The 26,157-nt window shown below is 34.1% G+C and overlaps 1 protein-coding gene across 4 annotated transcripts in view; it reads left to right on the top strand.

The window, feature by feature from the left end:
* The first annotated feature begins 10,503 nt into the window (after window positions 1-10,503).
* LOC110028285 (something about silencing protein 10) overlaps window positions 10,504-26,157 on the top strand; it is a 42,885-nt gene continuing 27,231 nt past the window's right edge. The window contains exons 1-10 of one of the 4 annotated variants that reach the window (XM_020730069.1): window positions 10,504-10,736; window positions 16,159-16,207; window positions 16,444-16,556; window positions 16,641-16,688; window positions 16,815-16,858; window positions 17,663-17,786; window positions 18,144-18,289; window positions 18,380-18,535; window positions 18,943-19,073; window positions 25,786-25,870. In XM_020730069.1, coding sequence (XP_020585728.1) covers window positions 16,448-16,556; window positions 16,641-16,688; window positions 16,815-16,858; window positions 17,663-17,786; window positions 18,144-18,289; window positions 18,380-18,535; window positions 18,943-19,073; window positions 25,786-25,870 — 843 coding nt within the window. In that variant the 5' untranslated portion in view covers window positions 10,504-10,736; window positions 16,159-16,207; window positions 16,444-16,447. Of the gene's footprint in view, window positions 10,737-15,067; window positions 15,405-16,158; window positions 16,208-16,443; window positions 16,557-16,640; window positions 16,689-16,814; window positions 16,859-17,662; window positions 17,787-18,143; window positions 18,290-18,379; window positions 18,536-18,942; window positions 19,074-25,785; window positions 25,871-26,157 lie in introns of those variants that run through there. The other 3 variants (XM_020730068.1, XM_020730071.1, XM_020730070.1) reach the window with 3 other exon arrangements.

Genomic DNA, 26,157 nt, shown 5'->3' with positions numbered 1-26,157 from the left:
GCCCATTGATGGGGAGTGCATCAGACGTTCACCCTTACAGTCCACTAATTGATAGGAACCTCTTTGATATACTTTTTTTTTTTATCACAAATGAAATTTCTCACATTGGTTCAAACTTACTACAGATTTTTTGATGAGTGAAAATCAATCTCTTAGAGACTTATACCAATTCTCCAACTCGAAAGATTCTCGGTCAAACTAGTTTGTCATGAGCTTGATAGTGGAATTTTTTTTTTATTCTTATATTGATGTGTCCACCATAGATTTTGAAAATTTTTCTATCTTTTTTTTTGTATTGATATGTCTGCAATTAATCTTTTAAAGAATAATATATCTCTTCAATAAGAAGAAATATTACCATAAAAATTGATCTAATCATTAGGATGATGAAAATCTTTAAAACTTATAGGTTTACATGAACCAATACTTTCCTTTACCATATAAATGTAATATAAGGTTTATTTTATTCTAAGTTCTAGTATCCTTGCAAGGGCAAGCCCTCATGGCTAATTGCATCTCTAAAGCTATAAACTCTAGAGAAAAATCTTGATTAAAATATTGACTCGTGTTACTTGGATTTAAGGTTGAACTCTTCAAAGTTTAGATTTTTAAGGTGATGGAAGGATTCAAGTTTAGAATTGGAAGAATTAAACTCAAAAGTTGGGACTCACAATCCAATAATGGTGTGTCATGGAAAGGTCTGGGATGAGAGATTTGACCATCCCAAGGAAGGTGGTTTACCCAGAAGACTTAGATTTAATGATGAATGAAGAATTTTGAATTGAAACCAACTATGGAATCAATATTGTTTAAGATATGTTAGATGGGTTTGATTAATTGAAAATTTTGAGCTTAGATTGATTTGAGTTGAAAGTGGTCCCTAAATTAAATGGTAGAGCCAAGTAGGAAAGATTTCAAGTGGAGGTAAAGATCCTAGCTAGCATACACTCTACAAGGAGCCTAAATGGTTGGACTAATCTAAAATTTGGGAACAACACCCCTGGTTAAGATACTCATTGCTTTTCATCTTCCCAGGTGCGTTGGTATTCTTCAATCATGAGTCATTCTTATAACTTAGAAGTCTCTGCTTAATGTCATAGTAAAGGCAAATAGATGGTTTTCTTAGTTAAAGGTGATTAACGGTGCCTTCGTTAGTAATCATGGGTTACTTCTATTGTCATCCATTTTTATGCAACATATACGGAACATCCTCTCGAAGTGACATAGGATCATTGACAAGCCTAAAAATGTGCAACTTTTTATATACATTTAATGCTTATTTTTAGTGATATTACACTTTAATGGAAGATATTTTTGAATTTACTTATTACAGGTACAATAAGTTAAGCAATTGGAGCAAATGGAATAATTTGGAGTCAAATGGAACAAAGAATACAATTTTGACATAGCGCCTAGGCACCAAGCAATTAATTTTTTTTTCTTCTAGAAGGCTGACACCTAAGCGCCACGCTTGGGCGCTTAAGTGCCTGAATCAGTTTCTTTTTTTAAGTGCAATGTATTTGGATGAATTTTGAAAGGGCATCTGAAGTGACTCTTGGGGATTTTGAGGTTTATCATAAGGGGTGTCTATTCAAGTGAGTGTGGTGTATGTGGGGGAGGCATCTGAAGTGACTCTTGGGGATTTTGAGGGTTATCATAAGGGGTGTCTATTCAAGTGTGTGTGGTGTATGTGGGGGAGTGTGTGTCTACTGGAGGGGGGTGTGTCTATTAGAGTGAGGAGGAAGCAGAGGACGCAAAGTGTGAAGATTTCCAAGGGTATGGAGTGTAGGAGAAAGGAAAAGTGAGTGGATTCTTTCATTCATTGCATTTTTAAGTGATATTTGAGTGAAATTGTAAGGAGAGTTTGAGAATCTTTCAAAGGAACTTCAAGAGATTTGCTTGTAAGGAGTTTGAGATAAGTGTTTTGTATTTTTGTTTGAGTTTTGTTAAATTTTATTATGTACAACTTATTTAGATATCAATCCATGTGTTGTTGTATTTTCCTCATAAAATATGAGTAGTTTTCTTTTTCTTTCTCCTTGTGATGAGAAATAATCATGTGTAGGATTAGAATTGTTTAGAATTGCTTCTATTTCAATGTTGTGTTGGTATATTACTTCATGCTTAATTTACTTATGCAATTTGGCCAATTATTAAGTTAAAACATATTGTGAAATATTAATGGGAGGCCTATTCTTTTTCTCAATTAGAAATTACCACACTAACATTTAGGATGAAGAAAAAGTAATATTGGGGTGAGTGCAAATAGATAAGGAGATAAGTTTCGACGGGTGTAAATTGGTGATTCTATTGTGACAGGCTAGAACCTTAACCAATTTGATATAGGGTTTAGAACTTAAAGCTAGGTTAGCCATATTGAGGGCTTACGTGAGTACTCTAGGGTGACAGGCTAGAATCTACCCAGCATAACCAAGGATTTAGAAACTTAACTCTGGGTTAGCCAACGTTCTTTAAAAAATAGGTATGCTCTAATTTGCACAAAACTACATTTAAATTTTTAAACGTTTGATTTCTACATTGATTATCATCTCATTCCAAGGAAAAGGACTTCCATATAATTTGAACTCTTCTAGGTAAAGCTAGTTTAGAAACACTTAACATTTTTTTAAGTTTAGAAATAGAATTAGTAGGTATTAGTACTCCTTTTTACACATATGATTTTGATCTTAATTCCTAGATAAGTTACATGTTGTTTGAGTAAAGCTTTGCTAAGTCTATAAAAAGAGTTTTTTCTTCCCCGTGGGATCGATACTTGGAACTATGTTAGAGCTCTATATTACTTGAACGATACGTGCATTTGCGTTTTTATCTGAGTGAGTTTTTGAAATTAATAATTAGAAAAAAATATTTTAAAATTATTAATACCTTCATCACTAGGAGTTGTCACTATAAACACATAAAATTATATTATCAACATAGAATCCGCAATCAAGTTTTTTGCACCGTTGTCGGGGAAGCAACAAAACTTTTGACTTATAAATTTTTGTTAAACTGAAGAATTATTTTAGGAAAATTGTAGTGTCGTTTACCTATATAAGTGCTTGTTTATGTGTTAATAATTATATATGTATTTAATTATGTTTTACTATTTTGTTTTGTTTTCTGAACTTTTATTTTTGTATGCATAGTTCAGAATCTGAAGGTTTAGTACCTTACGATTATGAGTTAGAATTAACTATTATAAAAATTCAAAACAAAAAGAACTTCACAATTTAAAAGAAATGGCGAACAAATCACATAGCAACTTAGATAATCAAACTATTAAAAATGAACATCATCATATACAAATACCTTTAAGGGATTATGCAAACCTTACAACAGTTGAAATTCACCTTAGCATACAAACCCTTACTATAGCGGCTAACTCATTTGAGCTGATACCCACTATAATCCAAATGGTACAGAACAACCAACATAGAGGAACTCCATCTGAGGATCCAAACTTACATCTAGTTAGTTATCTAGAATTAAGCGCTACATTTAAGCACAATGACATCTCAAGTGATGCTCTTAGACTTAGACTTTTTCTCTTTTCCATAAGGGATAAAGTTAAGATGTGGTTGAACTTTTTAGCACATGATCTATCAGAACTTGGGGTTATTCAACGCAAAAATTCCTAGCTAAGTATTTTCCATCTTAAAAATTACTAAGCTTAGAAATAATGATATTACCTCATTTACTCTTACCTCATTTACTCAGTATGAAGGTGAGTTAATATATGAAGTTTGGGAACGATGTAAAGAAATCTTTAGAAAGTGTCCACATCACGCTTTGCTAGACTGGTTGATTATTCAAACATTTTATAATGGGTTAATATGATCCCTTAAATCTATCATTGACGTTGTTACTGGTGATTCATTGATGTCAAAACCATTTGATGAAGCATATTCTTTAATCAAAGACATGGCTACGAACAACTTTCAATGGCCTTCTGAATAAATAAATCCTAAAAAAGTAGTTAGTGTTCATGATACTATTGTGATCTCTATTCTGGCTTCTCAAGTTGACGCAATATCTAAGAAGTTACACCAATTCTGAATGAACTTACCTCAAACACCTCATGTGATTGAAGAAAACTTCTTAGGACAAATGATTGATTCTTAATCACCTTCATATGAGAGTTTAAATGTAATTAATAATAGACTCAATAACCCATATTCTAACTATTATAACCTAGGTTGGAAGAACCACTCTAACTTTAATTGGAATAATAATTCTGGTGGTGGAAACTAACAATGAAGAAATAATTAAGTGCACCCACTGGGAAATTGGAACAATTAGGGTAGTACTAATTATAAACATTTTTATCCTCTTAGCTTTAACAATAACCAACAATTTAAGGAGAAGAAATTATCTATGGAAGAAGTGATGTTACAGATGGGGAATCAATTGCAAAGTCAAAATGTTGCAATTAGAAATATTGAGAATCAATTGGGACAACTTGTTAAATCATTTAATAATAGGCCTCAGGGAACTCTTCCTAGTAACCTGAAATTAATTCTAATGATAAAAATATAGAGTAAGTTAAAGTTGTCCAACTCAAGAGTGGAAGAGAATTAAATGTTGGAATTCAAAAAGAGATTGAAGTTGAGTAAAAGATAGAAGAAAATGTCCCTAAGGATATGGAAAAACCTATCTCTCCAACTAGGATCAATTTAAAGAAACTAACACCTCCATTTCCTTAGAAACATAGACAACGAAAGCTGGATCAATAATTTTCAAATTTTCTAGAGATATTTAATAAGCTCGTAATCAACATTCCTTTTGTTGAAGCGTTGAGGCAAATGTCAAGCTATGTAAAGTTTATGAAAGATTCTTAAATAAGAAAACAAAGTTTGGAGATCATGAGACCATGCACTTATTGAGAAGTGTAGCACAATAATTTAGAAAAAGCTTCCTAAAAAACTTAAAGATCCTGATAGTTTTACTATTCCATGTGCGATAAGAGAAAGATTATGTGGAAAAGTTGTATGTAATTTATGAGCTAGCATTAATCTCATGCCCGTATCGATATTCAGAAGGTTAGACTTAGGAGAGATTTCTCCCACAACTTTAACCATTCAGTTAGTTGATCGATCAATCACATATCCAGAAAATGTTATAGAAGATGTACTTGTAAAGGTAGATAAATTTATCTTCTCTGTAGATTTTATCGTATTAGATATGGAGGAAGATAAATAAATACCAATCATTTTAGGGAGACATTTCCTTGCTACTGGACGAGCTATGATAGATGCTCAAAAAGTAGAGTTAACCCAGAGAGTTAATGACCAGGAAGTCACTTTCAATGTGTTAAATTCAATAAAGTATCCAGCTAAAGAAAGAGAAGATGAGTGTTATAGAATGAAGATTATTGACTATTTAAGTAATAACCAATTCAGAGAAAGTTTTGAAGTTAAAACTGAACAACAAGAACTGGAGTATAAAAATGATACTGATTTCCAATATAAGTTTATTGAGATGGTCAATGAGGAGTCAAACTATGTTCAGGAAAGGTTTGAGCATTTATTTGCTACATAAAATAGTAAATCTCTCAATCCTTCTATTGAATAACCTCCTGAACGAGAGATGAAGGTACTTCCTACGCATTTAAAGTATGTTTTTTCTTGGAAACTCATCTACACAACCTGTCATAATATACTCAGATTTGACTCAAATTCAAGAAGAAAAATTAATGGGAACTTTAAGAAATTATAAGAAAGCCTTTGGATGGACATTAGTGGATATTAAAGGAATCAACCCTTCAATATGTATGCACAAGATTTTAATGGAAGATAATCATAAGCCTAAGGTAGATCCTCAAAGAAGATTGAATCGTAACACGAAAGAAGTTGTAAAAAAAGAAAGTTTAAAGTGGTCAGATGCTGGAATCATATATTCTAACAGTGCTTAGGTTCGTTCGATTCATTGTGTTACTAAGAAAGGGGGAGTGATTGTAGTTGTAAATGAAATGAATGAATTAATTTCAACAAGACAAGTGACTAGGCAGCAAATTTGTATTGATTATAGTAAATTAAATCTCAAGATACCACCAGATACTTATAGCTCCTGAGCACTAAGAAAAGATAACATTTACAAGTCCGTGTGAAACATTTGCATTTAGACGGGTGTCTTTTGGTTTATGCAATGCGCCTGCAACTTTTCAAAGGTGCATGACATCCTTTTTCTGTGATTTAATTGAGAAAGGATTTGAAGTTTTCATGAATGACTTTTTAGTTTTGGAATCTCCTTTGATTTTTGTTTAGATCATTTAGTGAGAGTTTTAAAATGCTGTAAAGAAACAAATGTAGTTCTCAATTGAGAAAAATATCAATTTATGATTGTAGTAGGAATTGTTTTAGGGCATAAAATTTATGAAAGTGGTATGGAAATAGATCCAGCTAAAATACAAGTTATTACTAAACTACATAGTCCTACTATGGTAAGAGGAGTTAGGAGTTTTCTAGAACATGCTGATTTTTACAAGTGACATATTAACGACTTTTCAAAAATTGCTAAGCTTTTGTGTCATCTTTGGAAACAGATGTGATATTTGATTTCAACCAAGAATGCCTAAATGCCTTCAATTTATTAAAGGAAGAATTAATCACTGCATTTATTATTATTTCACCTGATTGGGGAAAACTATTTGAATTAATGTGTGATGCGAGTAATTATGTTATTGGGGTTACATTTAAGACAAACATATGATAAGAATTATAAAGTTATGTACTATGTCAGTAAAAATTTTAATGAAGCTCAGATAAATTATACTAATACTGAAAAGGAATTATTGACAATAGTATATGCCTTTGATAAATCTAGGCCATATCTAATTGGAATAAAATGTATTGTACATATTAATCATTCTGCGATTAAATATCTTATGCTGAAGAAAAATGCTAAACCAAGATTAATTAGATGGGTTCTGCTGATACCGTAATTTGATTTTGAGGTAATTGATAGAAAGAAATCTGATAATCAAATTGTTGATCATTTATCAACGCTTGAACAACAAAAAATATGATAATTTTGATGAGGAAATAAATGAAAGTATTCCTGATGAACATTATACGTTATATCTGAGTGGCGTGTTTGACATTATGAATTATCTATTAAGTGATTTTGTATATATTGGATTAACATACCAACAACGAAAAAAATTTATGTCTGACACCAAATCTTTGTTTTGGGACGATCCTGATTTATATAAGAAATGTGAGGATCAAGTTATTCAAAGACGTGTATCATTTGAAGAAACCCAAGAAATTATTAAAAAATGTTATAATTATGAGTTTGAGGGACATTTTAGAGTCGATAGAACTGCATTTAAGATCTTACATTCTAGATTTTATTGACCTACTTTTAGGGATGTTAATATTTATGTAAAAATATGTGATCGATGTCAGTGTGTAGGCAATATTTCTAATAAGAATAAAATGCCCCTAAATTTTACTTTAGAAGTTGAAATTTTTTATGTATGAGGTTTGGATTTTATGGGACCAGGTTTTTTTATGTATGAGGTTTGGATTTTATGGGACCATTTATACCATCTTCGGGAAACATATATGTTTTAATCGTTGTGGATTATGTGTCTAAATGAATTGAAGCGGTTGCTTTACCCCATTGTGATGCTCAGAGTGTTGCAAAATTTTTAAAGAAAAATATTTTGAGAAATTTGGAATGTCAAGAGTAATCATTAAAGATGGGAGAAGTCATTTTAAGAATAAAAGAATTGAAACATTAATTGAAAATTTTGGAATTAAACATAGAATTGTCACAGCTTATCATCCCAGACCAGTAGTCTAGCTGAAGTTTTCAATCGAGAAATTAAAAGAATATTGGAAAAAACTGTAAATCCTCATAGAAAAGATTAGTCTGCTAAACTTGACAATGCATTATAGGACTGCATATAAAACTCTTATAAGAATGTCACGATATAGACTCATATTTGGAAAGACGTGTCATTTGCTAGTAGAATTTGAGCATAAAGCTTACTGAGTTGTAAAGGAATTTAATTATAATTTGAAAGATGCTGGAGAGAAATTAGAAATGAATCTTATGAGAATGCAAAAATTTTTTATAAGGAAAAGATGATAATATGGCATGATCGGAAGATTTTGAGAAAATATTTTGAACCTGAATAAGAAGTTTTACTATATAATACAAGATTGAATTTATTTTCTGGAAAACTTAAGTCTAGGTGGTCGGGGTCATTTATTATAATAAAAGTTTATCCATATTATGATGTGGATATTAAAGAATCAAAGACTAACGAATATTTAAGATAAACAGACATAGATTGAAACCTTACATCAGTGGAAACATACCTATATTTGATGGAGTTCTAATGTTGGGTCAACCAAAGTAAACATTGAATACGTTTGGCCAGCGACGTTAAACCAAGTGATTCGTGGGAAAGAATCCATGGTTATTTATGTAGATTAATTTATATTGTTTATTGCTATAAATTTTTTTTAGTTGTATGGTTATGTTGAAAGTATTAGGTGTTAATGAGACCTACATGATGAGAAGAGGCACAAAACAGTAAATTTAATGATCAAGATAAGGTTTGGATGTGTTAATTTGACCTTAAGCAAAGTGGTGCGAATACTAGACATTGGCGCCAACACCTTGCGCCTAAGCACTCTATGACAGAAAGACTGACGCCTAAGTGCCCAGACTGGCGCCTCGACGCCAAAGTTTGAGAATGTTCAAATAACAACCTCGAACAGTTTTGAAGCTACTTCTTCACCCTTAAAACTGTCATACACTTGCATAATGTTCATAAGGGGTCGTCATCTTAGCATTTGAGATCATTTTGGAGGAAGAAAAAGGCAAGAATCATCTTTCTTTAGATACTATGACACATCAAACCAAGGGAAGAAAAATCAATGGTAAAAAGTTCATCAATGAAGAAGATTGTTGATCTCATTTTTGGTGAGGTCTTTTCTCTTCTTAGTGCTCAGGATCTAGCCATAGGATTTCTCTTTGAATATCCTAGAGGGCTTGTGATGAACCCAACCCTCATAGAAATTCTAAACACTTCCTTACTCTTTCTGGAGTTTCACATGTACATTTCTAACCTCTAGCACTTAGAAGGCTGAAACCAATATGAGGAAGCTCAAAGAGAATTCCTATATGATCAATTGACCTTAGGATAACCCTGGTGGCTTGGAGTTGTACACACACACTTGAACCCCGCCAAATTTCTCACACACCTCAAACCCTAAGATCACTTATACTTAACCTAGCTCCTTACTCCTTTTGGAAAATCATATGGGTGGACAAAAGCCCTTAACATTTGGCTAAGATGGCTAGGACCTACATATGGCAAAATGAGTCCTCATGGCTCTATAGCTTTAGGGTGGCTTCATGAATTTCTTGCTCACTCTACCCAAAATTTCTCCATAATTACCAAAATACCCCCAAATCCTCAAATTCCTCCAATATAGCCCAAATACCCAATTTTGCTAAAAATCCTCAAAATTCCCAAAGCCCCCCAATTTGTTTCCAATTGACCAAATCAACCTCAATTTTTCACCCAATTCACTCCTAATATACCCAATTTCAAATTCAAACTCATTTCTACCAATTTCTAAACCCAAATTCAAACTCAAGCCAAACCACCCCAAATTGACCCTAAATCCAATTTCCACCAAATTGGACACATGAGCCAAAATCAAACCCAAATTCAAATTCAAGTTCAAGTCTCAGCTTGGCAAGTCCTAAAATTCACCAAAGCCCAAAATTAACCCTCTCATCTCATGATAAAATTTAAGAGCCCACCATGATTAATTTTCAAAAGCCCACCTTACCTAATTTTAAAAGCCAAAGCTTTAATGCCTTCGAAGAGCCCAAAGCCCACATGACAATTCATCTTTATCAACCATTTAATCAAATCAAACTATAGACCATGCCATACATGATTAAATTATCCCACATTTGGATTTATACCGACACTTCACTAATCTCCAATATTTCTAAATCCTTCTTCATGAAAGTTGGCTAAGCCACATGCAAGTCATGGAGTCTTCTCCAAGCCACATGTGAGCCATGGAAAGTCCCCCATGCCCTAAGGGGAAAAAGGAGGACCTCCTTTCACCTCCCACCAAAGTGACTCACCCAAACCTATGCTTAATCCAAATCGGCATGATTAAGGTTTGTCCACCCAAGCCCCCATAAAGCCCAATCTTCATGACAAGCAAGCACAAACTATTTTCATGCAAAGGCCAAAAGGCACCCAAAATGTAATTCAAATCCATTCCCCCAAACAAAATCAAATCTCTCATGACACAAAATAAATAAATAAAATCGATAATAAAATTCAAAGATGAAAAGAATGGAATTTTTATTTATATTAAAATAAAAAAACACAAAGGGGTTCAAGTATTTCTTTTTATTATTATTCTCTCTCTCTCTCTCTCTCTCTCTCTCTCTTAAACCCCCCCTCCCCCCTCCCTTATTTTATTTCTCTCTGCATCACTCTCCATTTTTTTCCTCTACGCGTGAGAACCCCTCATCGTCACCTTCTCTCTTTCATATATTTCATTCCACTCCACTCCTTCCCCTCTTCTCCTCACCGTGAGCTTCAGCTCTCCTCTCCAACTCCAATCCCCAGTTCTCCCTTACCGTGAGACTCCTCAAGCCTCCCTTCAAACCGTAAAAAGAAAAAGAAAAAGGAAAAAAAAGGGAAGCCACCTGCTCTCCTCAAACAGCTCCCCTGAGGAAAACACGTACATGCTTTCGTTCTCTTTTTCCAAATATATGCCTTTTTATCTAGGCTCAATATATTTGCTACATTTTTTTTTAATTATTTTTAGGGTATATATATGTACATCTAACCTCGAAACCAAAAACAACCCGTCAATAACCTATCAACTAATGCAAGAATGAGAGCACTGTAGATGTTAGATATGTAAATACATAGGAGTTCAATGATATGCATGCAAATCTTGCAGAAATAATTTTTTTCATTAGAAGCTCAAAACAAGCTTAAAAGGACATAAATAATAAATTTATAGAAAATGTTGATCAAAATATTGATGTATAAAATGACAAAATCTTGATGATAAAACAATAAAAATGTAAGAAACTACTTCAATTAATTTCTATATGATAAAAACATTTAATAGATACAACTATGTTCGAGACAACGAAATTTTACACATTTTATATGCAAGTTCTACTTTAAATAATAGCAAATGATCCTATCATCTGAATTGATCCCTCCAATCGGTTGTATCTATTTGTACAAGTGTTTCAATATATTTACATACTAACACACCACAATCAAAGCTACTTGTTTGGACTGGAATGCCTTTTGTCATAGCAACTGACTATTTTCGCAAGTTACTTCTAAAAGCTCCACTAGCATCCCTTGCAAGATGTTTAATCTGTATTTTTTAATTTTTAATAAAATCAATAAAGGCATATTAAATAAATGACAACATATTAAAATTGCTTCAAAAATGAGTGATATTGTGTTAAATGTTCTTACGACATTCTGGTGATTGATATACGCATTTTGTTGGGTAAGGAACATCCTGGGCGATCGATATAAGTATTTTGTCGGGTAAGGAGTCATATAATCTCCATTTGCGGTTCTTCAATTCCCCAATCAAGAGTGTCCAATGTTAATTATTATTTATTGGTATCAAAATAAACTCTACATTTTTAATTGTATCATTCGTTGTGTGCCTAACAAACGCTTTAGAGTTATCATTTATGTACAACTGCATACATAAAACATAATGGTTTCTAAAATTTTATAATGGTAGATGTGTTTAAATGTATTGCAAATCACTTGAGCTTGAATATTTAAACAATGAAGTGGAGACACGTAGACGTAGGATCTAAATAATTATGGTGATTTGAGCCTCTTATTTTCCATTATTAGTGCAAAGCAATCTACACGCTCATTTGCTAGCCAACCATTATTCAATATTTTCTCAATGTAACCTCAGCTTATTCTAACAAGCCACTCTCTTATTATAACCTTATTTCTGCATTTCAAACATATAATTTTTTAGAGAATTTTTTACCAAAGTAATGCAGAACAAAAAAAAAACATCATAGTTTACTCACACGACCGTTTATTTACTACAACATTGAGCGATTACTTTCAGTATGTGAGGTGGAACTTGAGCTCTAGCAGAAAAATCAATCACTAATGATGCTGGAATGAGCTGTTTATTTATATATTCATCTTCATTTTCTGGTACAAAATCCTGCTCCTCATGGTCTTTTTTTGTATCTTGATGTTCTAAAATGAGCTGTTTTTGCTCCTCTTCCTCTATATGTACATCTTGAACTTTTGCTTTAACTTGATCTTGCTCTTCCTCTCTATTTACATCTGGGGCTTCTATAATGTATAGTTCTTTCTCATCATCTTCTTTATTTACATTTTCAGGATCTGTAATGAGCTGTTCTGTAATTGGTTGTGATGAGTTTGTTATTATCGGTTCTTGTGAAACAGACTCATTCGTTATTTCTTCTAATTTTTCAATCTGTGCTAGTAAAATATCTAATGAGCATTTGGAACGCTCCTCTACTTCCTTTATCGGTTTTCTTTTCTTCTGTGGTACTGTTATACTGGGGTACTTAATTTTCTTTTTTTTTTATATTTACTTTGGCCTTAACCCTCTGAAGCAAACTATCAATTGAGGATTCATGTACCCTTTTTATTGCAAATTTTCCTTCAGTTTTGTTTTTTTCTTTCTCTAATTTATTCACTTGAGACTGTAACTCTGACATTCTGCTATCGAAATTAGTAAAATAACTATTCACAGATTCTTGAAAGTCAAAAAGAAATTTCTGTTGACCTTTAAGTATGTGGTATAATTCTTCTAATGCAATATTACTGCTCGTGTGTGCATTTGTTCATTGCGGGCTGTTGTGATATGGAATAACAAGATTAACATAAAAAAAATTGGGTGAATGTGATATGGAGTGAGCTTCCTATTGTGGGATTCTGATCTTATGACTAAATGATCCTTTAAATGGAAGGACCAGTAAATGGTGCTCATCATTTTTTAAATCTACAAAAAAATAAAAAAACTCCAAAGCATTTTAGAGAAACATTGTCAATATAAACCAGAATAACACCTAAAAGACAATATCAAAAACTAGAATAACACTTTTAGGGGATTATAAGATAAATGACTCACCTGTGCATCGTTTAGCTCTTAAAGACTATATGAATATGTGATGGGTTCCGGCTCAGACTTAAAGGTCATCATTGTATGCGAGGTCTGGCCTCAAGAACAATGGAGATGACCAAAGATGTGTGTTCATAGAACCAAAGCTGTGTAAAACATAGATGAATCGCTATTTTATATGACCAAAATACATAAGGAAATTTTTCAGATGGAAGTACAAGACACTAGCCGTCAGAAAAAAATAAAACCATTCATGTATCCCAATGGTTGATCCCTCTTTATTTTAATGGAGCAGACATTGACTTGCTTAATGAGAAATTCACATATCATAGCAGACCAATTAAATGAAGAAAAATCATGTACGTTCTCACAGATTGAGTAAAGATCTTCGGTCAAACTAAAATTGCTTGAAAGAAAAAAAATTTTGATAACAAAAACTTAAGAAATAGATCATCAAAGGGAATAAAAGACTCCCCTAGTGCAACCTTCAATAGGTCACTTTTTATTTGTCTGACATCCACACCACATAAAGGAACTTTATTCCATTTAGCTGGTGATTCTCTGTTGGGCATGCCTATGAGCAAGACAATGATTTGGATCAAATCTCAGCTCTTTACCTCCCATATTGAAAACTATTCGATCAATAACCCAAAATTTCAAAATGTACATAGTTAGGATATGATCTTGAGGGTATGGAGAAAGTTCAAAAAAATGAACCATATTCATTGCTTTCAAATTTTTCTGTCTTCTCCTGAACTTTATCAAGAATAGCTCTAACTGTTGATGGACAACATCTATAATTCATGGCCTTTGGGTTCAAAAACCTACATGAATAGAAACATAATAGAAGCATAATGACACCATATTAATATAATAGAGGCATGATGACACCATATTGTCATTAGAAGCATAATACACTATATTAAGGTCAAAATAACCCAATATCCCCTCAATAACCCAAAACTGTGAGTGTTACCTTGAAGTTATTTTGGTTGGAACATTATTTTAGCCATTGTATGATACTATAAGGATTTTATTGAGGGCTAAAAAATAACAAACAAAGCTAGCTTGATATGTTTTTCTAGCCCTTACCTGATTCATTCTCCTTCTTACGATCCTTCTTCACAATTTTCTTTTACTCTTTCAACTCCGTCCTCATTGGCTCATTCGTGTCTTCCATTTTAATCTTGTATCAAAGAACGCAAAGCAAAGCCCAATTAGAAACTGAAGGATGAAGAGGAAAACCTAGCTGACGAGTGAATGTGAAACCCTAGCCCTTTCTTTCGAAAATGAATGTTTGAGAATCAAAACGACACCTTTTATGTTTTACGATAGGCAGGACAGGCGTTTAAAGTGTTAGAATTTAAATAAAAAACCTCCCAACAACCCCACAATACTCCCTAATAATCCCTAGTAACCCCACGAGAACCACTCCAACAAATCCCGCCAACCACTTAGATAATCCCCCAATAACTCCCGCAGAGCCACCTCAAGAATCTCACAATAACCCCCAATAACCTTTCAGTAACCCCTCAATAACTCCTGCAGCAATAACACCCAATTAATCTCTCAATAACCCCTCAATAATCCTCACAGAACCACTCTATTAACTCCAAAATAAACGTCAATAGCCCCTGAATAACCCCCACTAACCCCCTCTTGAACCTCTTCGATAAGCATCGCAATAACCTTCAAAATAACGCTCAATGACCTCCCTATAGCCCCCCGATGAACCCTTCAATAACTCTCTAACATAATTACTCTGATAACATTATAATAAAGCACAATAACAACCCAATAATAATAGTAGTTCCAATCGGATCACACAATTTTTAAAGAGGGAATCTATTTCTTAATTCCGTGGGACCAGTATAACACTTTGCCAATATTTGATGGAAATGTTAAAATTTTTCCCTCAAACTCAGCCCACGCCGCCACTTCCCCACGAGCTTCTCCTTCGACCGAATACCTCCTCACGCTCCTCACGCGCCTCCTTCCTCTCTTCCGCCTCGCTCGATCTTCCACGCCGTTGTCCTCGTCCCCAAGTTTCCTCGTCGTAGGCTAGGTAAAAGCCCTAAATGCTCTCGAGCAAGGTGTCACTGGCTCGACTTCGGCTTCCTCCCGCACGAGCTTAACCCGTCGCCTCCCCCGCTCGACACCGACGTCGAGTCCTCCTGCCTCTTCTCTGCTCGACGACGCTTCGTCCCACTCGAGGCCGTGACTCCTCTTCTCTCCTCTCTGCAGGTAGGTGAAACTCTCCCTGTCGCGAGCCGTCCCTTCACTTCCTCTTCTTCAGTTGTTCGTTTCCTCTCCCTTCCCTGATTCATCGTTTCTTCTTCCATCACTGTTCGTTTCTTCTTCTCTGTTCCTTCGTTTTCCCCGTTTCATCTTCCCCTGTACAGAACCGATACAAATTACAGTGGATGTAATTATGGTTACTATTGTTATCCTGGTAACATTATGAATCATGCTAATTTAGAATTTAACCACGTTATATTTGATTAAAACTGTTGTATACCGTGTTGCTAGATTGCAAAAAATGATTATTTGCAAGGCTTTATTTACCAGTCTAGTTTTTGTTAGGTAATCGAGCTTTTACGATACATTTACTTTTAGATGATAACCACGTTATATTTGATTAAAACTGTTGTATACCATGTTGCTAGATTGCAAAAGTTGATTTTTTGCAAGGCTTTATTTACTAGTCTAGTTTTTGTTAGGTAATCGAGCTTTGACGATACATTTACTTTTAGATGTTTTTTAAGCATATATTGACTCTTACATTGAGGTTTTTGTTTTGATTTGACAGTTGAAATTTTGTTAAGGGTTATTTGGTTATTTTTTAGTGTAAAGTGAAAGAAACATAAGAGTTTTTTATTTTTTGGTGTTTGGCAGTTATTAAACCTAATATCAAATATTGTATGTGATTTGGAATACCCCATAATGCTTATTTTTTGAAGAATTTGAAACTCATGCAATGGGCGAATTCTAAATGCAGGAGAAACTTGCAATTTGCAGCCTCATATTCCAAATAGCTCCTTAGAAAGGTGAAGTGATATTTTAATGCTATATTAAGTACCATCTTGTTACCGAAGAATTATTTATTTTAAATACCGTCTGACTGTTTCTGGTTGTTGCTCATCTTTGTGAAGTAAAGCATGTAGTAAGCCATCGTTCTGTGGTTTTATGTATTGTTTTTGAGTTGTTTAATAGGCATTAAGAGGAACACAATCGGTAGCTAGGATTATTAAAGAAGATTTATTTTCCCTCCATTGTTTGTTAGAGTCATGGGAAAAAGATCAAAAAAGCGTGGTAGAACTCCAAAGCTCGGCAAGGCTTATGCTCAAGAAGATGATGCATATATGGAGAAAGAAGTGGACGATGAAATAGATGCATGTGAGAACTATAAACATTTTGTTGTTTTTGCTCCAAATCTCCAATTTTCTTCATTGTGATAAACTTGTTTTTTTTTCATTGCAGTTCATAAACAGCGGGAGATGATTCTGCTGGATGTTAATAAGGATGCAGGTAAGTTTGTGCATAATTTTGTGTTTACATTAGGTTTTTTTGAACTAAAAAACTCTTATCATGGTTGCAATTTACCTGGGTTTTTTTAACATATAATGTTTGTTTTTGCTGTATGATGCCAAACAGGAGACTCTGATGATGATCTGGAAGAACCGGTTTTTGATTTGGAGGTAAGCACATAATATATGTCATTATTTCCTTTACATGAGGTGGTGCTTTGAATGAAGGTTTAGACTTCTTGTTTTCTAATATTGGATTGTTGTGGAAGCTTCCTTTGAACTTTTGCTGTGTAAGGAGGTATTAGTAGCCTTCATTTATTCAAACTATGATACGAGATAATCACGCTGAGAACTATTTTATATGATTCAGTTAGTAGTAGTATCAGTTGTTTAGAATGTTCTCTTTTTCATTGAATTCCCTTTACCCATATTGGACCTCCCACCCACATTTACTCTCCCTCCATTAATTTCCACTTCCATTTCAATGTCCTTTAGTTTACAAGTAGTTTTCTCTCTCTTTATTTGTTTATTTATCTTATGCTAGTTCTTTCAGTTTGCTATGTCAATTGTCTGTAAATATGTCAAAAATAAAAAATTTAAGCTGAATAAAATGATGTTTTGTACCTGTTTTACATGCATTGTTATGAAGAGTAGTGTAAGAGTTGGTTTGCTGTTTGTTTTATTCCTACATAAGTAAGCACTTTTTAACCATTAGGTGCTTCTCTTTACAACTGAAAAACTGAAAAATTTGAAAGTTTCTTGCACAGAACGTGGCTTTTTAAGCTTCAAGGATAGTATATAACTAGAATTCTTGTATTATAAGTAAAGGCCATTTTTGAGGAAAGGATTGCTCATCTGTCAAATATCAATTCTATAACTTAATGATTTATATTAAAAGTAAACTGTTGTGTTTGTCAGCTACTCATGCTGTACATGGGTCCCTATTCCCCATATAAAAAGATGTTAATTATTCAGGATCATCAAAATGGTGACAGTTATAATGATAGAGAAAATGATGATGAAGAAGATGAAGATGAAGATGATGACGAGGACAGTGGAGATTTTGATGATGTGAAAGATAAAGGATTTTCTGCAAAAAGTATGGTGATGATTCTTTATTTCTATATTGTTATTCATATCTTGGTATGATACGTCCTCTGATTTCTGAATATATTCAGATTTGTCTTCTTATGTTTTAAGAAGTTACAGTCCTTTACATATCATTATATTCATATTCAGATTCAAAATGATAATCTATTTTCTAAATAAATGAAAATTTTAGATTAATAAATTTTACTAGAATTTCCTTTATATTTTAACTCATACTTTAGAACACACATCTATTATTATTTTTTTTTTCACAGTTTTCAAGTCCGTTAGTCTTATGGAAATTTTGTTCGTTTTAATTGGAGCACACTGATAAAGTTCTAACCACACTTGTTTTGGTGGCTCACAGTTATAAGGCAGGCAAAATATCTCAAGGAAAAGTTTGGAGGGGGAGAGGATGAAATGTCTGATGATGATGAACAGGATGAAGAAAGAAAAACTGTGTGGGGTAGAAAAAAGAACTTGTATTACAGTGCGGATAATATTGACTACGAAGTAAATTGTTTATCATTGACGTGCTAGCATTTTAAGATTGAAATCTCCTCTGGAAAATTATTTATAAGTATCCACTCTTCTCGATTGAAGCTCCAATCAAGTGATGAGGATCTCCCTATGGAGGAGGAGGCTGAAGTGCTGAAAATTCAGAGAGAGAAGGCAAAAACACTTGAAATGGAAGATTTTGGTCTTGCAGATTCTGATAAAGAAATGAGTGATTTTGATGGTGAAGAGAAACTTTTTCAGGTAGCTGTGTAGCCCACTCTCTTCATGCCAAGTTTGTTGAGTATGCCCTGTTGCCCTCTTGAAAATATTTAGGAAGATTTACATGCATACCAATCAATTCTTATGTATTTACATATCCAGCACCTAAACTTTAATTTTTACATATATGCCACCCTACGTATGCTTAAAAAAAGTGTATTCACTTTCTTAAAGTTAAAATAGTGGAATTTTTAATGTGAGATGAAAGGTTTGGGTGGCATACATGTAAAATCAAAGTTTAGGTGTTAGATATGTAAACACAGAAGAATTAGGTGGTATTTATCTAAATGCTCAAAGTATTTATATGCATTCTTTCATAGATGAAGTATGCGTTGATGTGCTAGTCAACTACTTTGTCCGTGCCGCCTCACTTTTTTATTTATCTATAGGAATTAGGCAAAGGGGCAGTTGCTCAGAAAACTGGTGTGGATGTTGATGGCATAACAATTGATGGCTATGAAGAGATAAAGAAAAATATCAACGCTTTGTCAAAGGTAGAGCAAATGGATGTTGTTTATAGGTATGAAATTTTGTCATTTTATGCTTGGTTTCAACCACGTACTTATTTTTCGCTTCTTTTTTGCTTTTCAACATCTTGTTAACGTAATTTGAGTTAATTGAATTTATTGCAACAAAGTGCATGCCGCTTATGGATTGGATCCTAGATGTGCGCAGCATTGTACACTTATATATAAGTAATATTCTTTATTCTTCTATTGTTCTAAAACTAGTTACTATATATGTAAGCCCCCTTGGCATGGTAGTTGATAGCTTTACTTTCAACCAAGAGGTATTGGGTTCAAAGCTTGCATATGCATTCTCTAAAAAAAAAAAAAAGATAAAAAACTTTATAGCAAGTAGCATTTATGCCACTAAGTGGGGTTGGATGATAAGCTTTTGATAAAAAAAAATGGCTAGTATGTACGTTCATATGATGTGAATAACAATAAAAAAATTAAAAAAAAAATCATTGTTTAATAAAACTTTTAATAATGTGTTAATGTTTACTAGTTCTGACATAAGATTTTTTGAGAAAAATGTTATTTATGTAATTTTGATTTATTGTTATATCATGTAGTTTTATATGAAATAATTTTTTGCATAAATGAAAAAGTGAAATCTTTCTTTTAGTATCATTCAGATATATCATAAAAGCAACGTAAGTATTAATGATACTTAATTCGTCTATTAGAAGTTAGTTGATTTTGCATAGATTTGAAGACATACCATATATGAATTCAATTAGTCTAGTTCCGATGTAACCCACTCATTTTTCTGGATCGCTTACAATCTTCAAAAAATTGCTCAAATATTGGATTTGGGCTTTTTTGTGATCTGAGAAGATTTGCAAATGAATATATTTCATGCAAATTTCATCTTCTAAGGCTTTTGAAGAAAATAAAGCCAAAATTTGATTCAGCTCTAATATTCATCGTCATGAAAACATTACAAAATCATTTTTTTTTTTTTTTTTGAAAAATTCATTTTTCAAATGCCTAGCATTTGTCTTTATGGAATGGAAATGAAAGTGAAAATAACTGACGAGATGGAATAAAGTTTACCAAATAATCTGTTGTTCGCCCCTCATTGCGAAATATGTCAAGAGTTACAATAACATTGCACTTCATTTGAAAAAAAGGGGTTTTGCTTCTTTAGGAAAAACACAAAATCATTTGGAATCCACTTTGATCGGTGGACTATGCATGCTTGGAAAGTTGGAATGTTATCTACTTTTTCTTGGAGAAATTTTTATCGGTCATCAAGTGGTACTGTGGCACGATTTTTGTGTATATTTTTTTGGGAGACTAGCGTTACTCTATAATGAATGATGCATGTGACAAAAAATAATTGGATTTAACTTTAAGATTTTGATGTCAAGGCTAGTCCTTAGCGGATTTAATCTTCTTGGTGTCTATCCTAACCTTTCCATTGCCAACTTAAAACCTTAAACTGAGGAGGGTCTTCTTCCTGAAGTTACACTTTCTTAGTTACATGAAGTGTAAATTATTCTTTAGGAGAGTGAGCACAATCTGCATTTGTTAGAGTTATTCCTCCTATGTTTTCCGATAAATGAGGATATTGTTGAGGATACATCCACAAAATTCACCTTGAATGGTCTTAGATTATCGTTCTTGAGATGCATATATGTTGTTAGTGCATTACAAAAATTGAATGATATCACTATCCATTCATATGGCCCTTGCCTGTTCGTGATTTTTACTTCTCATGTATCTTCTTCGTGAACTTAAGACTTGTTGGTGGTAGCTTGATTTTAAATATAGCTTTATGAAGCGTATTGCATGCTTAAGGTAGTTTAGCAAGTCATCTTTTTGGGATAGTGTATATTAGTTCTGACAATGATTTTATTTAGTACCTGTTGATTTATGGTCATCCACAAACTACGATCCTTCTTGGACACCATTACAATTAGTTTGCACAATGAGTTGCTTGACTTGATTAGACTATCTTTTTTACAACTCAACCACTTTATGACTTTTTTATTCTTCACCCGTTGAGTTATGATACATAACAATTTTGGATAGAGTGAAATTTGATAAGAGACAAATCTCATTCTTATTTGCCCGACGAGGAGGCAATTCTCTCAGTTCCTTGAAAAGTTAGGTGTGATTATATTATGTCGGTGTTTAAGTACAATTTGTCTTCTGTGTGCCTAAGGGCAATTTAGTATTTTGTTATTTGTTATTGTTTGGTATATATAGGGCTAATATGTTTAGGGTTAGGGTTATGCATGAGATTGTATCTTGAGTCTTATGGTTAGGGTTTGGGGGATATTTCCTACATCTCAAATTGTAGGATTTTGGAGAGATAGCCCACGTCTCGAATTGCACGTGCTTGTCTTTTTGGTATTCGGAGTTGTATTGCATTGATTTGTTTTTTAGCGTGATAAAATTTATATTCGGAGTTGTATTGCATTGATTTGTTTTTTAGCGGGATAATTTATTTTTTTTAACCCTATTATCTATGAGAAATCGCTCCGGTTCGTATCAAATTCGTATCAGAGCCGCAATCTGGGAATTTGAGAAGGAAAGAAGGGATATCAGCTCACAGAAGAAGATCACGTCTCTTCTAGGAAGAAAACGATCGTGGCGTAGAGTTCTTCATCCGTCTAGATATTGCAAGGCACGACTCCTTCATGACCATATGTCTCATATGTATAGAAGATTGCAAGATCAAGGTGTATTGGCGATACACTCAAGATAGAGCTAACTAAGAAGCGACCACAACATCACGACGTGCCGTGATATAATTGTGATAGAGCTAATTGGAAAGCATCGACTGTATCACGACATATAGGCTCTTGTGACTAAACCTTGAGATCAGGATTGCATCGTGAAATGACCTTACAACACGATACAATCACGAATTGAGATATTTGGGAAGTCACAGATGGGATTTCGGTGCACATGAGTTTTTCGTTCAAAAATTATCTTGGAGAAATGACAACAAGGAAAGTTGATGCTTTGGAAGAGAGATTGGAAGAAATGGGGCACCAGGATAGAGGAAAGGTTTTCCTCCATTGAAAAACCAATTGAAGAACTTGGAGGAGATGATAAGGAAGTTTTTTGAGATGCAATCCAGAACTCTGCCGACGGCTAAACTTGCAAACTCAACCAAGGGTAAACCAGAGAATCCATGACCATATCAAAAGAGAAAGCGATCTAATGTGAGGAACATAAGGAAAGCATCCACCATCAAAAACTCTTCTCTAGGACTCCAATGGGGGGTGAATTAGAGATTTCAGATGGAGGGGGTTGAGTCGAAAAATGGAGGGTTTATGCAAGCGGTCGGGAAAGAAGGAATGAGAGAAATCGGGATGAGGTATGATTATGATTGATGCAAGAGTTTTACCCTAGATATATGGGGGAAACACCGGAGGGAGAAAAAGTTGGGTTAGATGTTCTAGGATTAGGAAGTTAAAGATGTCAATCTTCGAGGGGGAAGACACACATGAGTGGGTGTACCGAGTGGAGTGATATTTTACACTGAATGGGCTAAATAGGGAGAAGACGCTCATGGAGATAGGGTTTTGTGTTGAGGGGGAAGCCAGGGAGGGTAGATACTCGATCGTGGGAGGAATTTTAGGATTATTATTGAAACTTTTCCGAGCCATTCGTGGGAGACCTACATGAGCAATTCTATGTCTTGACTCAGGAGGGGACTATCATGAAATATTGGGAGAGATTCATGCAATTGTCGAGACAGCTGAGGGGGATTTCTGAAGCAGAATTGGAGGGGAACTTCATGAAGAGTGAGGAAGATGATGAAGCTCACCCAGATGATGGAAGACAGAACTAGATGAAGAAAGACCATAAAAGATGGCACCACAGGAGGATTCCACAAGAATACCTAAATGAAAATGACACTGAAGACCCATATTGTTTCATTCCACGAGGTGCTGAAGGAGAGGAATACAAAGGCTCATCCCGGGGGCAACTTCAAGCTACTCATAGAGACGGAGGTTCAAGATAAGAGGACAAAAGGATTATGCCATCGTTGCAAGGATCGCATGCTCCAGGTCCTTTTAGTTTGTTAGGGAGAGGTAGATAGTGAGGAGTCAGGAAGAAGCAGTGGAGGGAGAGGAGTACTTGCATCTGGATGTAGCAGTGGTATCCCTCAATTTAGTGGTGGGATTTACTCTAAATCACTCCACGAAGGTGAAGGGACAAATCGGGGAGCTATTGAAAGTGGTGTTGGAGGATAGTGGTGCCACTCAACTTCATCTCAAATTGGGTTGTGGACCAATTGCGGTTGAAGTTGATAGATACATAAAGTTTTGAGGTTATGATGGAGACAAAAAATGTGGAGAAAAGCAGAAGTTGCAAGGGATTGATGTTGATACTACAGAACATATAGGTGGTGGAAGACTTCCCTCTTTTGGGCTTCAAAAGTATATATGCGATTAAGGATGAAGTGGTTACAGATGATTGGAGAGACGAGGTTGGATTAGAAATCCTTGAATATGGAAGAGTAGGATAGAGAGGAGGAAGGTGGTGCTTCGCGGTGACCCTAGCTTATGTAAGGCCTTGGTGTCAGCGAATCCATGAAAGATGGCAACTATGTTGGAGGGTCCACTACCTAAGACCTGCAAGAGCTTAGAAAGCTTATGGGAATTACATGATACTACCTGAAATTCGTGATAAGTGGTAATTTGATTGTGTGGTCGTGGACGTAGAAATTGAAGAAGGATAACTTTCAGTGGGACAAAATGACAACCCAAATTTCTAAGAAGTTAAAGAAGGCCACGACGAGTGTATCAATGCTGAAGGCAAGAACCAGACTCAAGACAATTTATGAGAGGGAGCCACATGACTTGATCTAGTAGAAGTTTTCTTTTTTCCCACCTTGAGGACAATGTCTTTTTGGGGTGGGAATATTATTACGCCAGTACCTAAGGGCAATTTTGTCTTATGACGCTTAAGGGTAATTTAAGCTTTCTTCATTTATTATTGTTTAGCATAAATATGACTAATATGTTTAGGGTTAGGGTTTTGTATGAGATTATGTCTTGGGTCTTAGGGATAGGGGTTGAGAGAGATTTCTTACCCTCGAATTGTAAGATTTGGGGGAGGTTGTCTACTTCTCAAATTGTAGGTGCTTATCTTTTTTGTATTCGGAGTTGTATTGCTTTGAGTTCTTTTTTGGTGGAATAAACTATTTTGTTTTCCTTCCTAATTTTTTTGAGAAATCGCTCAAGTTTGTATCATGTTATCCAGTTGATTTATCAACGTCTCATGCTGCTTGGCATCTATAGACTTGCTGTAGGTTTGGTTATCATTTTTGTCTTCTACCTTGAAGAGTTAATGCCTTTCTTCAAAGGAGGGATGAAGGTACTCATCTTTCGCTTTCGAGTCAATTTTGTTTCATGCTTTTGTAACAAGTTCTTTTTTATTTTGATTCTCTTTGGTGTCTGTTTCTTTGTTCATCATTCTAATTTGCTCATCATCTTCAGCAGCACAACTGTTTTTGAAGAAGTGCAAACTTAGGTAGCCGAGTTGCTGGAGTTTTTCTTCTTGTCTGGTTGACATTATGACGTCGCTTCATCCGCTTCTTGAGAGTTCTTGTACCAAGAGCATTCTCTGGTCTTCTTGTAGCCATTTTCTGTTAACACTATACACACCTTAGCTCATCACAACTTGACGCTCTAATACTAGGGTTCCTAGTGCTCATATTTCATCTTGATTTGAAACATCTTACAAGACATTGAAAAAGGGATTTCAACATGTAGAGTAAGCAATTTAGGAACTTGGAAATATGGACCTTACTCTTAATTCGTAATTGTAGGCAATAAAACAATCGTTTCATTCAAGCAAGTAACCAAGCAATCACCAGGCAGAAAGTTCTCTTCCTTTAACTTTTTTCCTTCTATCTAATCTCTCCCTTGTCTTTTTCTAAGCTCTTCTACAAGCTCCTTGTTCTTCCTCCTCTAACCTAACGATGTCTCTTTTATAGAGGAGGATGATGTAGGTTATAAAAGAATGGGAAAGCTGTAAAATAAATTAGGTATTTTATTGAGAACAACATGGAGTAGTAATGGCAGGTGACAACACAATAATTCAGACTACCTCTATAAAATTAAATGCTTGTTTTGTATTATCAAAAAGGTGCTGTCGTGTTTTTTGTTTGAATTCATGTAGCTGCCGTGGTTTGCATATTTGATTAACAATGTTTTTTTTCCTGTAATTTGCTTTTGCAATGATCCCATGGATTAAAGAATAAATCTCATCTTTTTCTATGCTTAGCCTTTTGTAGATTCGAGCCAAGAGTTGCAATGTTGGAAGTTGCGATCTGACTGTTGTAGTTAGGAAGTTGCCTTCAGAATTTTGTTACAACTTAGTGATTCTAGAATTTTGGAAAATGTGGTTCGTTTATAGCACGTGTAAGTTCATACAGAAGTTATAACTATTTGCCGTTGTAAGACTACTAATTTTTTCGATGAGGCATGATGAAATTTAATAGAATCAATATTAAGTCATTTTGTCTATCCTATTTCTGGTTAATTTACCTGCTCTATTGGAAAGTATCAAGCTTTGGCCCCATTCTGAAATTTGAGCATTTTATAGTACCGATTGATGCCATAGTGTTGTATACTGAATGTTGCTTTTGAATATGCAAACATTTTAATGTTGAACCACGTAATCATAGAGTTAATGAAATGAAAGTATTAATGATTACTTGGATCCTTATATTCCCCCAATTTATTATTTTTATAGTGCTGCTCCAGAACTTGTTAGTCTGCTATCAGAACTGAACACAGCTGTTGACCAACTTAAACAAGTGAAACCGTTTGCCTGTAAGGTAAATTCTTTGGACTTAAATTGTAGTTATTATTTGTTATTATAAATTGTTATAATAGTTCATTTGCATTTTTAGTTTCTCTTTTGCTTGGTACATGCTTATTTTTTTCATTGTTTCATAGTTATCTAGTTATATTTTGAATTCATATAAAATATTGCATATATATTTGGATTGTTTAATGAAAAAGTTCTTATCTGCATATATATTTGGATTATATATATATATATATGTATGTATATATATATATATATGTATATATATATATATATATGTATATATATATATAT

Source organism: Phalaenopsis equestris, unplaced genomic scaffold, assembly GCF_001263595.1.
Source record: "Phalaenopsis equestris unplaced genomic scaffold, ASM126359v1 Scaffold000507, whole genome shotgun sequence".
NCBI classification, from domain to species: domain Eukaryota; kingdom Viridiplantae; phylum Streptophyta; class Magnoliopsida; order Asparagales; family Orchidaceae; genus Phalaenopsis; species Phalaenopsis equestris.
This window is presented reverse-complemented; position numbering and strand designations above follow the sequence as displayed.